The following is a 24,021-nucleotide window of genomic DNA, read 5'->3' as shown; positions in this document are numbered from 1 at the left end:
CGGTGAATACTGTTAAATGATTGGTTCGTGATTCCGAATTTTCCTCCAACCAGAGCTCGTTGTGAAGCCGTCTTTGGGCCAATCACACACGCACCAGGCCTATTGGCTACTGCAGCGTGGAACCGTGAGCGGGATAGTCTGTAGTTCACGGCACCTGCCATTTCGGTTAATTTCCCCGATAATTGTCGGTGATGTGCAGCCCTTCCTATTGGTCTTCGGTTAATGAGGTGTCTTCCTTGTGCAGAAATAGTCATGAATAAACTAGCCCTGTCTAACGATACTGTTGCATCACGCATATGCGGTGTGCATATGTTGGGTGTGAGGGTCCACTTCGATTCACTTATGATGCCATGTGGATACTCAAGAGAAAACCAACTCTTCATGGAATGCACACTCGAGGTAGCTCATTGGTTAGGGCTTGCGGACCGGAAGCTCCGTCGTTCGAACCCAATCTCAACATCTTGACTGCTCCTGTCTAGGCTTGGGCAACGTGGCAGTATCCCAACCCTCGTGCTTCCTTTGGGTGCTATGGCAGCTATGCACCTCAAAGTCGTCACAACTTTTTTCATACTTCGGCATGAAAAACTCGTCAGTGGCTACATGTAAAAAGCCGTTACGAACTGGCGACGGAATAAACCTTTTCAACTCTAGGCTGAGCCGTCCGAATGCTTAAGCAGTGTTGATGAATTTGATATTGCTCGGGTAAAGTAATTATGGTCACAAAGTACAAGTCGAACGATCAAAAATAGTATATTCAACATAAGGTAAATTTCTAGAAAGTCCAAAATTAGCCACCAGGGGGGCTGCGCGAGTTATACAATTTTCAAGGGTATAGTGGGTTCGTGGAAAACATACTACACGTGATAAAGTATCAGCCGCCAAACTGTCCAGTCCGGATATTTGGAAATTATGCGCTGATAATTTGGTCCCCCATCGTTCAACTTCTCGTTACTTTTGCTACCATCTTCAACTCGTACATGAAAGTGGCAGATTGCTGTTCACCCGTAAGTTGGAGGGATATGCCCATCAGATAATGGTACCATCTCCGCGCAGCTCCGATGACTGCATGGGCTTCCTCAACGTAAGCGTATGTGACAGGGATGGAGAGCTACGCATTGAAGGCGACTGGTGTGATGCATGACCCACATTGGTTGCGTGAGGTAGCCATATCTACCATTAGCCATTGGTTTGTCTTGTCCAGGGGTGCCTCTCTGGGAAGATAGCGTTCACCAACCCAATTGCGTTGACCAGCAGGGTCTTTCATACTTCGTTTGCCAGGTCATGGACTGACTGCCCCTGGGTCGTCTCCATTCGATAAGGCTGGGCGAAGAGGGCTCTACGAACCAAGTGATCCTCTGGCGTACAAGGCACATGACCTAACTATCATAATCTGTGGAGTGTGACCAGCTGATCGATCAAGGGAGGAAGAGCTTTCCAGAAAGCCAACTCGCGTACTTCGAGAGTACTTATGTGGTGTTCACACCTGACTTGCGCAATGCTTCAGAAAAATTTACAAAAAAATAAATCGGCTGTAACACCTTTCTGGGGCCTAGCTGCCACGCTACTCAAAGGAAGCACGAGGGATGGGATACTGCCAGGTTACCCAACCCTAGACAGGGAAGTCGAGAGACAAAGGTCGGGTTCTAACCGCGGACCTTCCGGTCGGTAAGTTCACGCTCTAATCACTTGAGCCACCTCGCCCCCCTGAGCCGTCTACGGTCAAAGACAAAGGGACTTCAAAGTCCTTCCACACGCAGTGGCAGCGTTTCTGACCACAGTATTGTACTCTTTACCCTTGATAGTCAAGCTGATATCACATCGGCGACACAAATATCGTGGGTTGACAAACGCTGTCCTGGCCTTCCCAATTGAGGAAGTGATTTCGCCTTTCATTTGCCCGCCAGGACTTACATAGCTTCCAGGAAAGATAGACTTATACTACACTAATCGGTTCGGGTTTCATCCTACCCAGTCTTACGGCAGCACTTTACAGGCACGAAACGCATCCCAAGCAGTGCAACATATTCATTTGGCTTGTTTAAAATAGTTTGTAGTTCCAAGTGTCCTGATCCAAAGATAGCAATATCTCCGACGTACTTAGTTCCAGTGAGCGAACCATCCAGCAGTATTTCGACCCCAGCGGTGTTAGGTAGGCAAAGAAGATTCAAGCTGAATACTGATTACTGAAAACACATCGTTGCCTGACACCACTTTATGTGATGAACTCAGGAGAGGATCTGTCGTACGGCAGTGAAGCATCAGTGCCAACACTGATGTTGCTGTCATTGATGATGATGATGATATAAAACCTTCATAAGAGACGAGAATTCAGAAGTGACACATTTCCTCATCAAACACTGCCAGTTCCCGACAATCAGCGAAGCTAAACGAAAACTTGGGATCCAGAAATACGAACATCAGTAGTCGCCAGAAGGATAAGCCCTAGTGCCAACATCGGCCACATGGTGAAGGATGTGATCGATGTGATCGATGCAACCCCGGTCAGGACTAAACCCAGCTTGATTCTCGTAAATATGACTGCTGATGATGGGTCACCTTGTGCAGGATGATTCCAGAGAACTCCTTGGAAGCTATAGCAACTAGGTTGATGCCTCGCTGGCTCTTACACACAAGTCTTACCGTTTTGAATATGGGGATCGGGATCTAAAAGCTCCAATTTGTTGGAAGCTTCTCCTCAATCCAGACATTTTGTAGTGGGATCTTGGGTTTAGCCACTACGGACTCGCCACCTTCTCTGAAGATTGCATGTTGCAGAACAGGTGGTTTATTGCGCTGAAGCAATGAGACTATACGCTGGACTTCAATCTTCGATGGCGGACTGATGTGGGCGTCCTGCTCGGGTTCACTTGGTCCTCCAAGAGGTTGAGTTGATAGGGCCAAAATGAACTGTGGTAAGCTCATCGTCCTGTGAATGGATCGTCGTCACATCCTTTTCGGAGGGTTTCAATAACACCTATCCTCGGACCAGTCGCTCGGATTATCTGAAACAGGGTGCGATTGTCCCCTGCTACAAAAGTCATCTCCATTCCCTAGGCTTTTGAGACCCACCAGCGCCATCCACTATCAATAACCCTGCACGGTATGACTTCACTGTCAAGCATGCTGTTACGTCATATCTGGACTGTCCGGTTACAGCTTGTCCGTCTAATACCCGGGTTGTGCTGGTGAATTTTGCAACAATGCTCGATCGATCTTGCTACCGGCATCAAGCCTCAACAATACCCCTCCATTGTGTAATAACTTTCAAACCTCTTGATCATTTTCTCTGGCGGAATGTGGTAAGCTCATCGTCCTGTGAATGGATCGTCGTCACATCCTTTTCGGAGGGTTTCAATAACACCTATCCTCGGACCAGTCGCTCGGATTATCTGAAACAGGGTGCGATTGACCCACCAGCGCCATCCACTGTCAATAACCCTGCACGGTATGACTTCACTGTCAAGCATGCTGTTACGTCATATCTGGACTGTCCGGTTACAGCTTGTCCGTCTAATACCCGGGTTGTGCTGGTGAATTTTGCAACAATGCTCGATCGATCTTGCTACCGGCATCAAGCCTCAACAATACCCCTCCATTGTGTAATAACTTTCAAACCTCTTGATCATTTTCTCTGGCGGAACAGACTTTTCGCATTCACTTTCCACCCGTTCTCCATCGCTCATCTCTTACTTTTACTCCTAACGGTGCTATGAGTTTTAGGTACCACATATTGCTGCTGGTTTATTCTTGTCCATGATGGTAATGACACCGAATGCAATTAACCAGTAATTGATATTCATCGAAGCAGGTGTTCTCTCTAGGATGGAACTATATCTCGTTTACTTTTTCCACTTATACAGGTCCTTCCCCTATAAGTTCAATGTTTTTGCCTTAGAGCCTGCACAATATGGACTTCCCAGAGGATGTAGACTGCATCATTTATGGGACCGGTGAGTTAATCCAACCATGATCTGCTACTCAGCAAGTTTTACTCTCTCCCTTTTGTTTCGGTGGCTCTGGTCATATCTCTTTTCGGAAAAACTCCCGTGACGTCAGTGATAGCTATATACATATTGCTCCCCACTTTCTGGAGCATTTCAATCGTGCACGTTTTTTCAGCTTGTTACGTTTTACAAATAGGCTGGCTTCACGACTGGGGGCACTAGGCACTTTTGGGAAATCCTTTCCTCCTGCCACATACAGCTCGTGGTATGACACTCAGGGCTTCATTCCCCTTTGGAGACTGGTTACCATCCATCAAGTTTGTATCTGTTTGTATCTGATGGACCTCAGCCTTTCACGATGCTCAGTATGTCCTTTGTCTCAGCCGTCCCTGTTTAGCCCCAAGTAGTCAAGCCAAGTCCCATAGCGAGGCACCATCATCGTTCGGAGATACTTTCGCGAGGAAAGTTTTCCTTGGCATTTAATGTGTCGGCTTTACCAACCACTAATAAACCTCGTCCCGCACTGTCCCTCTTAATACAGGTCACCACGTAAAATGAAGACTCACCTTTTCTGAGACCGGTCTCTCTTGCGGGGGATGGACCGTACCACACAATTTGGCCGATAGGAACCCTTGCTGTGGGCTCCCAGTGTTACTGGCTTTCGGAAGCGTCCTTCTCACAGGAGTAACGTGTGTATTTTCATTGAGTTATTGACCTCTATAACGACCTCCCCAAAAGCCTGGTCAAGAGTGGTCAGTGGTGATCGTAGTATCTTTAAAAGGTGTTTCGAATGACCAACAGGCAACTTTTTGAGAGCTGGTTTCTCCAGAATATGGTATTCAAGACGAGCTTTTTTGGTTGGCCGCGTTGATAGATAAGTCAGTGAGTCGTATGAGTCACCTGTTTGTTGCTCTCCACAAACGAATACTCTCTCTTGCTCAGTTAGACAACCACTCAACAATTGGCTTTCCAAGGACATTTCAATGTTGATGCTATACAAGATAGTTAATTGCCCCATGCTTTTGTCCGTCAACGGTTTCTCTGACTGAAGTTTTCGGCGAACCGACTTGGCCTTTTTATACAAGAGCTTGCTGCATTAAAACATCCTTGTGAGTCAGTGCTCTCATAAGCTGAACTTCATCCTCTATCTACTGGGACTATGTGCATTTCTGGCCACTGTTATAACAGGTCTACCGGAATCAATCCTCTCTGCAAGCCTGTCCATTCTGGGGAAACATGTCCTGCACATTGACCAGTAAGTTTACTGTTCGTGTATATGTATCGCTGTCAGAAACAACTACTACGGAGGAAGTTCTGCTTCGATTCGTTTTGAAGACTTGGCTAGCCTACTTTTGTCGCCGGTGAGTTCCATTGAAATTTTGTCGAAGTTTTACTCCACCACATGTTCCATTTAGGATGTTACTCACGAGGGCAAAGATGAATCGAATTTACTTGGTGGCGGAGTCTTACAATTTGGGAAGTCTTCCTATTCAGCCCCTTCCAGATGCTCTGCAATGTGGTTTCTTGAGTAAGTATCAGTTTTCCGCCAAATTGTTTGCCCTGATACCACACGGGAAGGTGATTTGCCCGCTTACACCTGGTCGCTTGGCACATTCTTTGTACCAGTTTATGAAAGTAAAATGCGTCGAATGCTCAGACAACATAGCCGCAGATGTTTGTCACCTCGATCAAACATTTCAAAACTGATATCCGAATTCCCCTTAGCTTTATTTGTCTTCTGAAGGTCATGTAGACAAAGGATGCCGTCAAACTCTCTGGCTTTGAAATGCACAAGGGTGATAGGGACTTTAGCAGTGTTGGCTGGGCTCCCTACATGAGGTGAGCAGAAATAGCCGTGCTTTGGGTCATGTCTATGGTCTTAGTGAATATCTTCCATCTCTCTTCTTTCTCATCTATCTATTCAATCGGTTTTGCTGCCAGATTAAGTATCGTAATCCCACCTACTTATCTACAGGTTACTCGTCCACTTCATGTACACAGGTGGGCAGTAGTATAGTCGGCGTGATCTTTCCACAATTCAGCGTTCGTTTGGTTTACATACACACCATATACAGTTAACTGCTGACAGTCTAACAGTGGTATCAGGCAGATAGATCACACAAGTGGGCACTTCACGATTTCGTCCGAGGGTTTACCACAGCTCGAACTATGGAATGGAGCTTTATGGCGAGTGGCCCTAGTGGTTAGAGCGCAGTTTACTGACCGGAAGGTCCGTGGTTCGAATCCGACCTCCGCCACTCGACTTCCCCTGTCTAGGCTTGGGCGACCTGGCAGTGTCCCAGCCCTCGTGCTTCCTTCGGGTGGCATGGCAGATAGGTACCGGAAGGGTGCTACAGCTGAACGCTTTCTTTCTTTCTTTATGTGTATCGTCATCTCAACCGGTTACTGGCTGGCAACATGTTTAGAAGTTGCCCAGTGAAGGTTGACTGTTGCGGCGTCTCGCTAAGATATCGCTGTGCCTTATTCGCTTTTATTTTATACTCATCATCAGCAACAGCATCAGTGTTGACAATAATGCTTCACCGCCGTGCCTTTGAATGATAAGAAGAGAAAAGCATGGCTCCTACAGTAGTCACAGCTTGTCCAGCAGGACCATGACGCTGGTAAAATGAGAATACCAGTCGACCTCACATATATACTGTTGTGTTGGTGAGAATACTTTTATATCTGACTGCTGTCCCAGTCCCAGTGCCTAACGTCGAATAAAGACTCGTCGACAAGGAACACAGCAACTTAATTGTGAACAAGCGAGTTACCGTGAAAGACACAACGGTCTCACTCTATATATCTAAGGGGCACTGTCTGGCTTTGATCCAAGGCTGTCTGATCGGTGTTTAGTGAAGTTCAAGGGTCTCAGTAGGTTTCGGGTATTCTGGGATAATCTTCAGGAATCTGCCCTTACTGACGATACTATATTGCAATGGTTGCTTGTTGTTTTGTCTCCTGGCCTGTGACCTCATCACTGTTTTGCCCAGCTAGCTCGAGACAGACTGTTTCAATCATCTTTCCATGTTTTCCGCATAACTGGACGAACGGCGCGTACAGTTGAGAAATTTTACATGTTAGATCCTAAAATGTATTGGGTTTTTGTCCTACCAGTGAAAGTGAAGAATAGCGATGCAGCTGGTTCACTCTTTTCGGGAATCCTTATCAGTGCACGATTCAAGAATCTCAAGGAACTGTCATAACTGTCGATTTCCAGTTGAATACTATGTCGTTCGGTTATAATCGATTGATCATCAGTACGATGACTTACACAGATGACATACAATGGCATGTTTTTATTGACGTGAATTCAAGCGAACCTGTCGTGATTTGCCGGTCGGCGCTTCGCGTTTCGATTCTGCTCATGCAGATTCGTTCATTGTTTGAGTAGTCCATGGTCACTGGTTTTCGGACCTTTTTCACAGGTCATTTCCCTCCGGATAGCTTTTGTTCACATATCGAGACACCCATCACCACTGTACCTATGACCTTTCCTCAGATGCTTTTGTCCAGGGCAAGATCCCCAAGATTTGAAAGCAAAGTCATTTTCTCTGCCGTAACTTCGATCTTCGTTTGCTCTGCCTTATAGGAACAGGTCGACAGAAAGCAATCATCCTAACAATAAACAAATCCTTTCTACACAGGGGCTTTTATTGTCCGTACTCTGTCAATTCCGCAAACAGATAGTGCTTACAAAAACCAAAATTGGTGTGCTGTGTCTCCGTGGAGTTTGAAGTTTTCGTGGCTCCCTCGAAATAAGACAATGAAATATCTCTCTTGGGGCTTGACAAGGTGCCAGGAGCGGACCAGGTTAAATTCAGCCTTATTCAAAGAAGGCTGAACTTCTGCCTACCCACGTGACACAATTTGTTGATGCTGTTTGGGGTTAAGAGAAATTGTCTGAATGATGAGACACGTTGACAGTGGTTCCTTTCTTCACAAGGGTACACGAAGTGTGTGTGGAAGCCACTGTGTCATTAGCCTGCTAGTTGGGGCATCGAGGGTCCCCTCTGGTTCGAAGGTTGATTGAACACAGTGAGAGGCAGATGCAAACCAAACTGGTTCCGTCCTGCAAAAGGATGGATGCATCTATCACATTTTAAACTTGAGGCGGATCTCGGAACAGCGACACTGCTTTCAGCGACCAACAAGGATCGCCTTTCTTGATTTGAAGTCTGCTTTCTACTCTTGCAACCGTCCCCTTCAGCGTCGTCATTGATACGATTATGGAAAACTCACTTTAGCCTCTGTGCTTTTGGCGGCAGGTATCGTGTACGCAGACGACATAACTGTTCTAGAATCTGACGCAGACAACGTTAAACAATCTGAATAATTTCACCTCGTGTTTTGGCATGCGCTTCACACTTTCAAAGTGTCAAGTGCCGATACAAGACTGGCTTGAATCAAACCTAAACCTCATGCTTTCGGATGAGCTGATTGAGATAGTAGACAAATTTCTCTACTTGATTAGCTGTATAAGTTCTAGTTAGAGATGATATTTCCATCCGGCTTAGGAAGGCCAGAGCAGCTTCCGTGAAGCTGTATCGCCTGTGGCGTAGGCGTGACGTCAGCTTATCCGTCAATGGTCGAGTTTACGACAGTGCGATCAGAAGCCTGGCTGATGCTGAGGACGTCAAAAACTTTCAGTGTTTGATCATCGACGTTTTCGGAGCATTGGCCGAGTCTGGTGGGACTGCCGGATCAGTAATGCTGAAGTACAGCATTTGGGATTCAGAAGAAATAACTCGCCGACGGTAGATGGTCTGACCACATTCCGTAGGTTGCACTGGCTTGGTCGCGTGCTGTGTATGCCAGTCAACCGACTTCCTCGAAGAGTTTTCCGGTATGACCTTCTTTCCCGAACAGACCTGCTTTCGTCTGGCTGTTTGGCTGCCTGTTCTACCCCCCACGGACCACTTTAACAATTAAAACGACGGCATAGAGTATATCGATTCCTGATTAAAAGCTCGGTAAAGTATTTTGACTATGCTACTGCTCTCGTTATCATTCTTTGATGATTCGAACACGTAAATCAGGTCTAAACCCCACGTTCTTGTGGGAATAATAGTCTGAAGCTGCGGAAATTTGTCTTCCACGCTGGTTCGTGTCATTTTTACTCTGACAAATATTTTTGATCCATTTCCCTCCGATTAGTGAACATCCAGTCAGCAATAGTGAATCCTCGCAATCAGCTTCTTCCTCGAACGTGACCCCTCCTGTGTGGACTCGAGCCAGTGTAGAAGCCCGCATGCGACGAGTTGACCTAGACTTGCTTCCCAAGGTATGTTGCAATGCCACCAAGTTTTCCCCGTGGATTTACCTATCCTCATCCTTGTGCCGCTCACCAACCACCTCTAAAGTTCAGTTCGATTTTTTCATCCTTAAACCATTTTCCAAAGTACGTTGGTTCAAGCAACACGCTCGCCTTGGGTGTCACATGTCTGGGACCCAAATCCCGGTACGGTCAATGAAATTCACTGCTTCTCTTGTCGGGGGCCCAATCCCGGTACGGTCAATGAAATTCACTGCTGTTGAGCTCTAATACGTGAGAAAATCGAGTCTAGTGCTTCTCTTGTAAAGCTTGAACCAACCAGACTAATTGCGCACGAGAAGGATTGTTCAAACGAGATTGATGTGAGTAAGGACAAACGTACTCCCGGGGTCTGGGGGAATTCCGCTACTGCAAACTGCACACCATTGTTTTCTTCAGCGACGAATCAGAGAATAGGCTTGCAACGCATTACTTCTTGTAGGCCATGGTGACTTTGAGGCCTTTCATGTTAGAATGGTAATAGTGAATTGGCAATACTGAAGTGGGTTCTACAAAATACAATTCTCCCCACAGTGAACAACGTAGTCGAACTCCATAAATTAGGCTGCGTTCTGCTCCGTAGAACAGGTTCTTGGGAGAGGAAATCGACTGGGCTGCTAACAGACGTGACTAAGTCGAACAGCTAATGGGCCTCCAGCCCATGGCTGTTTTAATTACAATGGATTGCCAATGAGCTGTTTAAGGTTATGTGTGTGGCTGTCCACTCGATCTTTATTGTTCAAGTTCACCTTGATCAAGAAACCACTAGCTCTTCCCGATCGCGTAAGTGATGGAGCTGACGACCACCAAATAAACTCGCCACTTTGTGCCGGTATATGTGAGTCGCATTCGTTCCAGAGTCATTCACTTCAGAGGAGTCGTAAAATCTACCGGAGTTTGTATTGGCTACACTCCCCTCTAACAGACTTCCTCCCCACGAGGAGACACTTTTGATTTCTATGAAGATGTTTCTTTGAGCTTCTTTTACCTGATTCATCAGCGATCAAATGTTCATAGTGGTCTCGCCCCGTTCATACACACTTCCAGTCGTGGTGAGTTCTGTTGCGGAAGGTAACGCTTTCTTGCACACTATCACAAACCACTGGAGTCTAGTCTACCACACACACACAGAACTTTTCAAATCAATCTTCCCCCCTCAGCAAAGTGAATTTCGGAGAGACGAGAATCGCTGTATTAAAAGTGCCATGAACGCATAGGCACGCGCGCATTGCTCGCCAAAATTGCACACACAATTTAGTCGTTGTTGGTATTTCGTTAAGCTTAGTGGGTTCCCATTGAGAACGTATGCTTTGAACACGTAATGTGAACATATATCCGATCGATTACTTCATCTGATCACTTCACTGACAGTTTGTCTTGATCTTTCCAGGTCACCCTGCTTATAGTCTTCAGTTCTGATCCTTGAAGTGTATCAGAGCACAGCCATCATGTGCTGCGATCGATCGTTTTTTAACCTTAGGCTGTTTTGTCTCCGTGCCACTTAACTGCAATACTGCCAAGGGTCGTACCACAACTGGAAACCAAACAGACACGCAACATCACTGCTATCGTCTTCAGTAACACACCAGTAGTATTTACTTGCACTAAGCTGCCATGAAAAAAGAACTTCTTATTGAAGGGTGGAGAGAAGGGAAATGGTGGGACCTAGTGCAAACGACCCAATGTCCTTGAGGCCCGTGCATACAACATGTCTGCGTGGCACTACTCACCAGGCGAATGATACTTCTGGACAACCCACTACCGGTTTCGTCCTTTTTTCGACCCATCTGATAGGTCTTGTCCCCGAATTTCCATTAACCTTGTTCCCTAATTCAGTGGGACTTTCCCACCTGAATGAGTGCCCCTTTGCACAAGGTGTCTACTCTTTAAAGAAGCCATCAAATGAACACGTCCGGGAATTTCACTGAACCTAGAAGACATCATTTAGTCTGACCCAGAATCACTTGCCGGGTGCTGGCCCAACACACTCTCAGCTAGACATTCGGACCAGGAGCGGTTCCATGTTATATCCCCTAGGGTTTCTAGCCGCTATTTCGTTGCGAACACGTTGCAGCAAGCCGAATCTCAAATCGCTATGAACTCAGCGACAAGGGGGTGTATTAAGGCCTTTGAAGTCTTCAGCTCAGAGGGGCCAGGTTTCGGAACAGTAAAGTATTATTCCTCCCATACTCGCGCTTTATACACGGCCGTTTGTGTACGGAGGCCAGCCGTCCCTAATAACCAAACACCACATCATTTGGATGGATGTCACGTGCGGGACATGGGCCAGACGAAGGCACGCCCTGATTGGCCACGGACCACTTTAACAATTAAAACGACGGCATAGAGTATATCGATTCCTGATTAAAAGCTCGGTAAAGTATTTTGACTATGCTACGGCTCTCGTTATCATTCTTTGATGATTCGAACACGTAAATCAGGTCTAAACCCCACGTTCTTGTGGGAATAATAGTCTGAAGCTGCGGAAATTTGTCTTCCACGCTGGTTCGTGTCATTTTTACTCTGACAAATATTTTTGATCCATTTCCCTCCGATTAGTGAACACCCAGTCAGCAATAGCGAATCCTCGCAATCAGCTTCTTCCTCGAACGTCACCCCTCCTGTGTGGACTCGAGCCAGTGTAGAAGCCCGCATGCGACGAGTTGACCTAGACTTGCTTCCCAAGGTATGTTGCAATGCCACCAAGTTTTCCCCGTGGATTTACCTATCCTCATCCTTGTGCCGCTCACCAACCACCTCTAAAGTTCAGTTCGATTTTTTCATCCTTAAACCATTTTCAAAGTAAGTTGGTTCAAGCAACACGCTCGCCTTGGGTGTCACATGTCTGGGACCCAAATCCCGGTACGGTCAATGAAATTCACTGCTGTTGAGCTCTAATACGTGAGAAAATCGAGTCTAGTGCTTCTCTTGTATGGCTTGAACCAACCAGACTAATTGCGCACGAGAAGGATTGTTCAAACGAGATTGATGTGAGTAAGGACAAACGTACTCCCGGGGTCTGGGGGAATTCCGCTACTGCAAACTGCACACCATTGTTTTCTTCAGCGACGAATCAGAGAATAGGCTTGCAACGCATTACTTCTTGTAGGCCATGGTGACTTTGAGACCTTTCATGTTAGAATGATAATAGTGAATCAGCAATACCGAAGTGGGTTCTACAAAATACAATTCTCCCCACAATGAACAACGTAGTCGAACTCCATAAATTAGGCTGCGTTCTGCTCCGTAGAACAGGTTCTTGGGAGAGGAAATCGACTGGGCTGCTAACAGACGTGACTGAGTCGAACAGCTAATGGGCCTCCAGCCCATGGCTGTTTTAATTACAATGGATTGCCAATGAGCTGTTTAAGGTTATGTGTGTGGCTGTCCACTCGATCTTTATTGTTCAAGTTCACCTTGATCAAGAAACCACTAGCTCTTCCCGATCGCGTAAGTGATGGAGCTGACGACCACCAAATAAACTCGCCACTTTGTGCCGGTATATGTGAGTCGCATTCGTTCCAGAGTCATTCACTTCAGAGGAGTCGTAAAATCTACCGGAGTTTGTATTGGCTACACTCCCCTCTAACAGACTTCCTCCCCACGAGGAGACACTTTTGATTTCTATGAAGATGTTTCTTTGAGCTTCTTTTACCTGATTCATCAGCGATCAAATGTTCATAGTGGTCTCGCCCCGTTCATACACACTTCCAGTCGTGGTGAGTTCTGTTGCGGAAGGTAACGCTTTCTTGCACACTGTCTAGTCTACCACACACAAACAACTGCTCGAATCAATCTTCCCCCCTCAGCAAACTGAATTTCGGTTAGACGAGAGCTGCGCTGTATTAAAAGTGCCATGAACGCATAGGCACGCGCGCATTGCTCGCCAAAATTGCACACACAATTTAGTCGTTGTTGGTATTTCGTTAAGCTTAGTGGGTTCCCATTGAGAACGTATGCTTTGAACACGTAATGTGAACATATATCCGATCGATTACTTCATCTGATCACTTCACTGACAGTTTGTCTTGATCTTTCCAGGTCACCCTGCTTATAGTCTTCAGTTCTGATCCTTGAAGTGTATCAGAGCACAGCCATCATGTGCTGCGATCGATCGTTTTTTAACCTTAGGCTGTTTTGTCTCCGTGCCACTTAACTGCAATACTGCCAAGGGTCGTACCACAACTGGAAACCAAACAGACACGCAACATCACTGCTATCGTCTTCAGTAACACACCAGTAGTATTTACTTGCACTAAGCTGCCATGAAAAAAGAACTTCTTATTGAAGGGTGGAGAGAAGGGAAATGGTGGGACCTAAAACGACCCATGTTTTGTCTCCGTGCCACTTAACTGCAATACTGCCAAGGGTCGTACCACAACTGGAAACCAAACAGACACGCAACATCACTGCTATCGTCTTCAGTAACACACCAGTAGTATTTACTTGCACTAAGCTGCCATGAAAAAAGAACTTCTTATTGAAGGGTGGAGAGAAGGGAAATGGTGGGACCTAGTGCAAACGACCCAATGTCCTTGAGGCCCGTGCATACAACATGTCTGCGTGGCACTACTCACCAGGCGAATGATACTTCTGGACAACCCACTACCGGTTTCGTCCTTTTTTCGACCCATCTGATAGGTCTTGTCCCCGAATTTCCATTAACCTTGTTCCCTAATTCAGTGGGACTTTCCCACCTGAATGAGTGCCCCTTTGCACAAGGTGTCTACTCTTTAAAGAAGCCATCAAATGAACACGTCCGGGAATTTCACTGAACCTAGAAGACATCATTTAGTCTGACCCAGAATCACTTGCCGGGTGCTGGCCCAACACACTCTCAGCTAGACATTCGGACCAGGAGCGGTTCCATGTTATATCCCCTAGGGTTTCTAGCCGCTATTTCGTTGCGAACACGTTGCAGCAAGCCGAATCTCAAATCGCTATGAACTCAGCGACAAGGGGGTGTATTAAGGCCTTTGAAGTCTTCAGCTCAGAGGGGCCAGGTTTCGGAACAGTAAAGTATTATTCCTCCCATACTCGCGCTTTATACACGGCCGTCTGTGTCGGAAGCCAGCTTCAGCTCAGAGGGGCCAGGTTTCGGAACAATAAAGTATTATTCCTCCCATACTCGCGCTTTATACACGGCCGTTTGTGTACGGAGGCCAGCCGTCCCTAATAACCAAACACCACATCATTTGGATGGATGTCACGTGCGGGACATGGGCCAGACGAAGGCACGCCCTGATTGGTCGGAATGCCAGCCAGTCCGAGTCAAGCACCTTTGACTCGATGCTGCTCGCCCCCTCACGGAGATTCTGGCACGACTTTGTGGAACACTCTGTGACTACCCTATAAATACAGTTGTAATAATTTCCTTTATCTCCATAAAGGGCTGTGTAGAGCTACCGTGCCTTTTGATATACCATAGTGAGTGGAGCAGGAAGCCAAGGGACCGATACAGAGTTGCGCGGTCGTCCATCAAGACACAACAGTTTGGCTCTGATGAACTTCGTTTCCGACGTCACAATTAATGCAACTTGGCAGAAGTATTCGCGCCCTAATATTGTGTGCATCAACTGTACTATCGTGACTCATGTAGCTACCATGTTGCGTTAACCTGTTAACCAACTCAAGTCATTCATCCTGAAGTTCCAGGTTTCCAGCGTGTGAAATCTGTATTACCCAACCCCTGTGCAAGTGTTGGAACTGTCTCTAAAACCAGTCAGTGACCATGGAGTGCACTGACACTATATTTGTCAGGGTTCAACACTCAACGACCATGCATGTTTCACTGGGTTCATAAAAGCCAACTTGGACGACACGTGACGCTGGCAAGGTGAACCTCATCGATTCGATTCAAGCTAACCAAAACTTCTAAGCTCGACTCAGACCGTTGCTCGAAGGTTAGATGAATAGAGTTTTTTTCGCCGTGGCACACTATCCTCTACACTGTGCCCCTCAATGACTGTGTCAGGTTTTTGGCGAGCAGTGCACTGAATTTCATTGTAAGTAAGCCTTTGTGTGGCTCTCTCACTGGTCCACCTGAAACAAAGTGGATCACCCCAACGACCAAACACACAGTCGCCACGTAGGTCAGTATAATTGTCCGCCACAAAAGTGCTGAAGTAAAGTTCCCAGCAAAATAAGACAAAACGACGTACTACTGAATAATAGCAAAATCTTCGTTGACCAATTGCAGAAAGTTGTCCACCCCCAAAGGAGATACCCTTTCTTATCTTATTATTGTTGTTATCTTTTTTCGTTATCCTATTACTGTCCTGCTGAGTACTGTATCACCTTATTCCGGTCGTACAGAAGAGGTGAGCCGATAACGAGACATCATCCGGGCTTACGCAATCGCCAGTTGTGGGGTCATCCGGCAGCCACCGAAAGTAGGGAAATTATTGAAACTGTTTGTGACGTGTTATGACCCAGTTGTAGGCCAACTGTGACGTCACAAGGTTCGCAAGTCCTTTTTCTCCGTTTTTTTTGCACTTCACAGATTATATTCGCAACCAGTCCAACTGTGACCGCACTGCTGCGTTCAGATGTGACTCGCTACCTGGAGTTCCGATTTGTGTCGCGTTGTTTGGCCTATACGACTGTCCCCACCTCGCCCGAAACACACAACACACAACAATCTGAATTTTACTTTTCAATCACGGCCGCACCAACGATTTCGGGGGGGGGGGGGCGGAGAATCATTCTCGTTCATTGTGTTTTGGCGATTGAACTGGGTGTTCCCAAAACTGTCGATAGAACATGCAATGTCTGATCAAGCCTTGTGCAACCTCGCTGGTCCGGAAAGTCCTCCGTGAAGCGATTTCTTCAGTGTTCGTCAGTGTTTCGATTCTCACAACGGCGCTTTTGTGCGACTGTATGTTTGTCTGTTGGATTACCCGGTAGTTTTGTCGATATACAAAAAGATCGGGGGGATATTTCCTATTTAGAAGGTTCCCGAAGTGAATATTTTTCTGTTGCCAATGAGTAGACAGGTCATCCCGACTGTTTCATACTGTTGGGGTCATACAGTGTCAAAAATTCACGGACACACTACTGACTATGTTTGTCTTGGTACAATTTTGCTGATACCGTATCAAGTAAAGCATTTTTTGGGCAGAGTACTCAAATCAACGAGCAGGAGATAAGGCGGTCTTAAGCAGCAGAATAAGCGTTACCTTTAGTTTGTGTTGCTTACCTCGTTCTTTTAAAAGTCACACAGTTGTGTTGTTCTTTCTTTGCGTGTTCTCGGCTAGAAGCAACGTGCATGTTGCTCTACTTTCTCTCCAGCTTCTGCTCTTTTTACACTGAATTTAATCGTTTAACTGTGGCATCCTTTTCGGTACATAGCTGCCAGATAAAGCGCGAGGTCTGACATTGTGTCCAAGCCTAGAGATGGCAGCAATCGAAAATCCGGGGTCAGGTTTGAGCCACAGACCTTCCGGTCAATAGTTCCGCGCCGAGCTGTTTGGATCTATGCTCTTTGTTGGATGCTTTGAGTCTACTGCTACAGACATCTCTAGATCGTTCAGCTGTAACACCCTTTCGGTGCCTAGCTGCCATGCCAAAAGAAGGTTGCACGAGGGCTGGGATACTGCCAGGTTACCCAAGCCTAGACAGGGTAAGTCGAGAGGCAGAGGTCGGGTTCGAACCACGGACCTTCCGGTCAGTAAATTCGCGCTCTAACCACTTGGACCATCTCGCCCCATCTTTTCTAGACACGTTCACTTATGCTCATCCATGACGAGAGGTTAACGGGGTTTCTCGAAAGTAGGGTTGCTTCTGTTTTAATAGTTTCCGCTAGTTTTAGCTACAGACGCTTGATCGCTTCCTCGTCCCCTTCTGTTCTGTTCTCAGAGTTTGACTTTATTTGTTAAACACCCAGTCCAAACGAACCTCTCGGCTGTTAAAGTGAGACTTTCGTTCATCTCCCCCCCCCTCTTTACCGACTCCAGGTACCTGTTGGTCGGTCGGAAATGTTCAAAACTAAACTACTCACGCTGCGGCAGAAACGATTGTTGGGCGCTTTCTTCGAATGGTGTTTCAATCTGGCTGTGGACGACAATCAGACCCCGATTGCTGGTGCACCACAAAACGGCTCGTATGATGGTAAGTTGGAGTCAACCCGATCGGCCTATTCGCTCCGTCCTCTCCCAGTTGCCAACTTGGTAAGAATTGAGAAAACTAGGGTTGATAGCGATGTCCTTCGTGTTCTCGCGCTCAAGTAATCCACAAGTGTCTGGATATTCGCACAGTTAGGGTGGGTTTCGCATCGATTGTTCGGTGATGAGCTCGTCAACCCTCCTTCTGGATTTACTGTACTGTTTTGAAAATGAGCCTTGACAAAGACCGTGTAGAGAAAACAACAATGTCATGTCCCGTACACGGCGGCACTGGTTCACTGCTAACCACAGATTTCTGGTGAACGGACAGTTGAGTTATCTTAGGAGCATACTACTAATGGAGTGTCGACGGCCCTTCCATTACTTCAGGCACACCTTCCTTCCATATTAAATAAAGCAAGGAGTAATGACTTCGTGGCAAAGTTTCTCTAACTAAACGTCATGTGTGTATGTCACCCCGGATCCAACTCACCGTGGAACTCTTCCCCAAAATTCCCTATTTTTCCACAGTCTGAGTTTCCAGGTGGAGGTAGGTCCTCTATATACCAGACGAACCATCTTCTAACTACCAGCTTCAGGTTGTACAGACGTGGTAGATAAGTGTAGCGTATGTTGTCTTCCACCCTATGGTGCAGTCACGGAACCCTTGGGACCATCTCTTGCTCGATTGCTTTGTATTAATTCTTTCTCAGCTTATGCAACTCGTCCCTTTCGTGAGTTTCTCCGCGAGCAACATAACCTGGACCAGTTCCTTCAAGAGGTGATCACCACCAACCTCGCTCTGGCAGGAGAACACATCATGACTGATGAGGTGAGTGAATGTTTCTCCTGAATCGTTTCTAAACTGCTTTGGTTTCTGGTGGAAGAATCGCGTGCCGAAGTTGGAGGGAGAGGATCTCGTCAACTGTTTCGAATTCGGCTTTGGTTTCTGGTGGAAGAATCGCGTGCCGAAGTTGGAGGGAGAGGATCTCGTCAGCTGTTTCGAATTCGACCTGTGCCTCTCGATTTCCCCTGTCTGGGCTTGGGCAACCTGGCAGTATCCCAGCCCTCATGATTCCTTCGGGTAGCATGGCAGCTAGGCACCGGAAGGGTGTTACAGTGTCATCTTCGGGCGGGTTTAGAAGAACTGGTCACGTGACTCTAGTAGGCTGGTAACCCAAAATCCATTCATTTGCTGACTAGTTTGCTCAGCTGTGGGATGCAGTCTCAATGAAATCTCTCCAACTTCAGTAGTAGCCACGCTATTCCATATCTATCGAATTAATAAAATAGGAATTTTGTCAGAAAGTAGATTTGGCGCTCGACTTGTGCCCGTTAATTGGCCGACAGTTTCCATTTGGTTTGTTAAATTGAAGGCTGTCTGACATGTTATTACTGAGCTGATTACTGGCTACATTTAGCTACCCCGCCCGGTCAGTAACAGAGGCTAAAATATCCTCAGGCTGTCCAAACCCATGCAGAATAAGTTCAAAGTTCAGAATGAACTCGAACTCTCAGGTCAGATCTCCCACCCCGAGCCCGAGGTATTCCCGTTGTCTTGAAGTTCACCGGACTACCACCAAATACGCTGCTCGGATGCACTCAGTTTGTATCGGACAAATGCTCCAATCGCGCTACTCATCTGACTGGAGTTCAAATCCCCGCATATAGTCGGCAGTGAGCTCTTACGGAAGCGGGACTCACGTTTGGTGTATGTAGTACACCGAGTCAACTGGTGTCAGAGTGTTATGGGTGCGGTCTCAATAAGTCTCGTCAGGCGCCCGTTACACTCGTTGAAAAATGGATCACCCGCAAACAGTGTTCTCAGCATTTTGCGGAAAAATGGTATCCACTTTTCCAGAACTATCAACCCTAGTAGCTCCCAAACCTCCAGTTTTTGACTACCAACCGAGAAGTACCGTGATCAGCACCCTACAGTGATTCCGGATACGATCGTTGAATCAGCTCGATAACAGATGACTTGGCCTTTGTGTGACCGGGAATATCGAGAGGTTGTGAAGTGAAGGCGCATAGCGGATGTACGAAATGGCCCGATTGTTACTGCTTTGACTGTTGATCGATATTAGTGAATCGGGAGACGACACGAGGAACTGGGTTCGCCAAAGAAAAAATCCCATAAAGTGTTGATGCAGTTACGATCCAACTACCTGACATGCCAGTCGTATGCCCGATGGACACTCTGTGTTTGTGTGACCGGGAATATCGAGAGGTTGTGAAGTGAAGGCGCATAGCGGATGTACGAAATGGCCCGATTGTTACTGCTTTGACTGTTGATCGATATTAGTGAATCGGGAGACGACACGAGGAACTGGGTTCGCCAAAGAAAAAATCCCATAAAGTGTTGATGCAGTTACGATCCAACTACCTGACATGCCAGTCGTATGCCCGATGGACACTCTGTGCAGGATTTAATCGTCCAGCTGTAACACCCTTTCGGTGCATAACTGCCATGCCACTTGAAGGAAGTACGAGGGCTGAAATACTGCCAGGTTGCCCAAACCTAGACAGGAGCAGTTGAGGTGCAGAGGTTGGGTTCGAACCACGGACCTTCTGGTCAGTAAGTTCGCGCTTTAACCACTGAGGTATCTCGACCCAAAGCTGAAACTTCGTGAACAGAAAATCACACAAACTAAAGCAAGACGAATGCTCAATTAGTAACAAAACTTGTTGCCTCCGTTCCAAGGCAAATACCACTTTTTATTCCCCCCCCCCCAAGACTGGTCGTTATAAGGGGCTGACCATATCCGGATTAGCAAAAGTTTTCTGGGTGTATTAGTAAACACATCATAACTTATTATCATTTATTCTTGAAGAGCATGATCACAAACATAAAAAGTGAATGCAAGCGACCAGTGCGAAAGAGTAACAGGAAAATGTGGGGGNAAATTTTTGATATGGAAACATGCTCCCAAAGACCTACAACCGAAGAAAGGACAAACAATGTTGAATGCTCTTCAAGGCGCGGTAGGTGCTACCACAGTCAAGACTCGCACATCAGGCACAAAGTATCCGTCATACTGGGTCTGGTGCCATGTGCCACGCATAAAAGTGTTATAAGTACGCAGAGAGCCCACAATGGCAAGCAAACGCAAGTCAATGACTGCGACCTTAGGAAGTCCCAGTCCAATAACAGCCTTAGCGGATTGAGGAGAGCAGATCCCTCGATAAGAGATGACCATCGGTTGGTGGACCAAAAAGTCGACATCACAACCGATTGCATGTAGGGTGGAGATTATGGCGAGGGAATGCTCATCAGCACCATACTTCTGCTCCTCTCATCATGCACACAGTCACTCCGCGCCCATCCGAGACTATGCTGACGTCTGTTACAGTTGCTCGGCGATCTCGAACAGCGATTAGGTCAGGTTTGATGAAGGACGTCGAAGTAGGTGCTCTCAACTCCTCGAAGACGGTGTATCCCAGTCGACGGAGACGTTTTGCGACTTCCCTTGCAACCCGATTATGACGAGCACATCATGTGTGATCCAGTATGCACCAAACTCTCCGGTTGGCCACAGTTTCCACGACATAAGATCGTCTGGCCACCATTTTGTCGTATATATTATGCTACCACTTCCTCCTCGGGGTAGCTCCCCGCGCTTTTCTATTCTTCTAGAATCTCATGGGTCCAGGATAGAGAGAGAGAGAGAGAGATAAGAATGGAACCGCACAAATCAAAGGACTCTGTATGCGTCAGTTAGGTAACCATGCACGACCCTTTCCTTGTGCTAGGGTCTATCGTTCAAGAATTGCTGAGCAGCTCAACTTCAAACCTCCCACTTATTCATTCCGCTGTCCTAGGCCATTCGTCGGATCCGAAGGCTACTCATTTCCATGAATCGCTTCGGTCAACACCCGATTCTATGGCCCCTCTACGGTTGCGGGGATTTGCCACAGTCCTATTGTCGGTGAGTAACCGCTGCCTTTCACTCCATGAAGGTGTGGCTTGCGCCCTCTGTATATTGAATGCCACTCAGTATAGACTCGACTTCTTGTGAATATCGAGTTTTCTGTTTAATCTACTCGCATCTATTCTCAAACAGTGGCGGTATCGGGTCTGAGTCACTGGCCTTATCAGCCCATCTATGAAGTTCTTCCACCTATACAGTATCCTTGTGTTTTCACAAACCCCCGACGGTCACAATGTCGCGTTGCCTCTGTTCTAATGATGAATCTATTGCGGAAAGTGCTCTGTCGGCTATTGAAAGGCTTTACTTGCATGCATCAGCATCCGAGGTCGGATGCGGTGGACAAACAGCATAATCATTTCTAAGATGACAACATATTGAGACAGAAGTTAAATTTTGACGACCCAAAGTGGTGATTGGTTCTGATCAAATGAAATACCGCGCTTCTGTTCATCCAAATCGTTCAGCTGTAGAACCCCTTCGGTGCCTAACTGCCATGCCACCCGAAGGAAGCACGAGAGCTGGGATGCTGCCAGGTTGCCCAAGCCTAGACAGGGAAGGTCGAGAGGCAGAGGTCTGGTTCGAACCATGGACCTTCCGGTCAGTAAATTCGCGCTCTAACCACTTGGGCCATCTCGCCCCTTGTTCATCCAAGTTTATCATGGATATGCGTGTGCCCCGACACACGTTGACTTCGGATGACGAGAGTATACAGAGAATCGCAATGCTTTCTGGAAGGTCATGCCGGGGCATAAACCCCCCAGCTAGACCGCTTTGATCGAACTGTGACCAGTCGGAGAATCCCAGTCTTGGATCCTTTGGCAGCCCGATTTCAGTAGCGGAGATCTTTGACCAGAACCGAATCGTCAATTTGAAGTTCATAATGGCCACTTTTCAGTTGGTTACACCGTACAGAGCTATAAATTTTGTGCTTCATGACTCCGTGTTGACCGGACTCTTTTCTACTCTACTGTGTTGTTGGTGCCCGACTTTGTTTTTATAATCATGCCCGTCCATTGTATCGGTTTCCACACTGAGTTCAATTGTCACCGTCACTTTTAAGGATGTCTGCCGTCTTTGGGGCGGTGTTTTGCCTTGACTGCCAGTTGGTATCGCTCCGTCCGATCGAGACGCAACTGGGTGACGCGGGCAATAGAAGACTAGCAATGGACACTATCGAATCCGGACCAACGCGCTCTGCACGTCAGTTCGTCGCTCGGCTATCTAACGGACACGAAGTTCGGACAACCTGTTGCGTTGTTGGAGCGGACTGTGCCCCCGAGCAGTGGATACAAACTCAAGTTCACCGGTATCCACCCATTCTTTCTCTCATTCTCGTCTATATGTTGTTTCGCATTGATTTTTATGACAAACACCAAAAGTTTTTCATTCTATCAGAAAACTAGTCGTAGAAAGCATCCCTCTAGGACGGAATTGTGTCCCGGAATGTGATTGGCGTCATATGTCAACTTTGCACGGTTTTTCTTTTATACAAATCTCCTCAAGTGATTGGCTACAAACAGCCGCCATTGGAGAGAGCCCCAAAAATGATCATGGTTCTGACGGTTTGGTGTTTCTGATGGAAGAAATCCCATTGTTGAATCACTTATCCCTTTGAAGGTTCTATTAGTACGGCAGTGCCGTATCCCCTGTTTCAAGTATCGCTGCATTTGTTGGTGGTGTGCTCTCATCGAGTCTTTGCTCCCCCTACAATGACCCTCGTAAAGTTACCGTGTTATTCATTGCTGTGAGTTGCTACTCAATTGCTCCACGACCTCTTGTTCAGTGTTTCAGATGCTATTTTATCTATGAATGTCGGTTGCGGCCCACTGCAACTGAGCATGACGCAATTTACAACAGGCAGTGTGTGTAGGTTTAGGCAACCAACAGCATTAGTTCGTGGCTCAGCTTCGCAATGGGTTTTTTTTCCTTACAGGTGGTGTGCGCGCGCCATTCTAATCACCGATCGTTCACTATATCCAGTGGGGCGGAAACCAACTGACGTAAGTTTCGATAACGATGTCCACCGTTTTTCCATCTATACTGCAACTACATGCATCGTTCTGTATGCAGACCAGCTTTAGGGAACGCTGGATTTGAGAAATCGCCTCGTTTATGCTCTTGTTATTCTCTTGTATTCCTGACGGGCGAGATGGCCCAAGTGGTTAGAGTGCGAATTTACTGACCGGAAGTTCCGTGGTTCGAACCCGACCTCTGCCACTCGACTTCCCCTGTCTAGGCTTGGGCAACCTGGCAGTATCCCAGCCCTCGTGCAACCTTCGGGTGGCATGCCTGTTAGGCACCGAAAGGATGCTACAGCTGAACGATTTCTGACGGTTTCCACGCATTTCTCATGTGATTATATCTGGTTTCCCCCTACCCTCTTTGAAGGTCACTGTGCCAAAGCCCCCAGGTTAATGCTCTTCCAAACACGTTTCTTTTGTGTGCCGTGTACACTCGGTGGATGTAAATATTACCAATCCGCGCTATTTTACAGGTCATCATCATCATTTTCCACGTTGGACCGAGGCTGTGCTGTCGTTGAGTTGGATAACAAGGAACACGAAGAAAGAATCATTATCAGCTGTAAGAACCGCGTACTTGTCGTACAGTGGTTGTAGCTGCTGCAATTTCGTCCGTCGTTGATTTGGGGAGGTAGCTGCGCATTGGAGGCGGGACTTGATACATTGGTGCGTAAATACAGGTCTGTCAAGTGGGGCTATTGGGAA

General features: G+C 46.9%; 1 protein-coding gene across 1 annotated transcript; it reads left to right on the top strand.

Moving 5' to 3' along the window:
- Positions 1 to 5,180: 5,180 nt before the first annotated feature.
- Positions 5,181 to 22,698, top strand: T265_11892 (hypothetical protein; the record flags this gene model as incomplete). Its single annotated transcript, XM_009178709.1, has 11 exons — positions 5,181 to 5,199; positions 5,236 to 5,305; positions 5,360 to 5,472; positions 8,437 to 8,704; positions 9,126 to 9,231; positions 10,187 to 10,313; positions 11,832 to 11,947; positions 17,217 to 17,370; positions 17,963 to 18,195; positions 21,186 to 21,292; positions 22,356 to 22,698. The coding sequence occupies 11 exons, from the start codon at positions 5,181 to 5,183 to the stop codon at positions 22,696 to 22,698; spliced, it is 1,656 nt and encodes a 551-aa protein (XP_009176973.1).
- Positions 22,699 to 24,021: the final 1,323 nt, after the last annotated feature.

The sequence above is a fragment of the Opisthorchis viverrini genome (assembly GCF_000715545.1).
Source record: "Opisthorchis viverrini unplaced genomic scaffold opera_v5_630, whole genome shotgun sequence".
Taxonomy (NCBI): domain Eukaryota; kingdom Metazoa; phylum Platyhelminthes; class Trematoda; order Opisthorchiida; family Opisthorchiidae; genus Opisthorchis; species Opisthorchis viverrini.
This window is presented reverse-complemented; position numbering and strand designations above follow the sequence as displayed.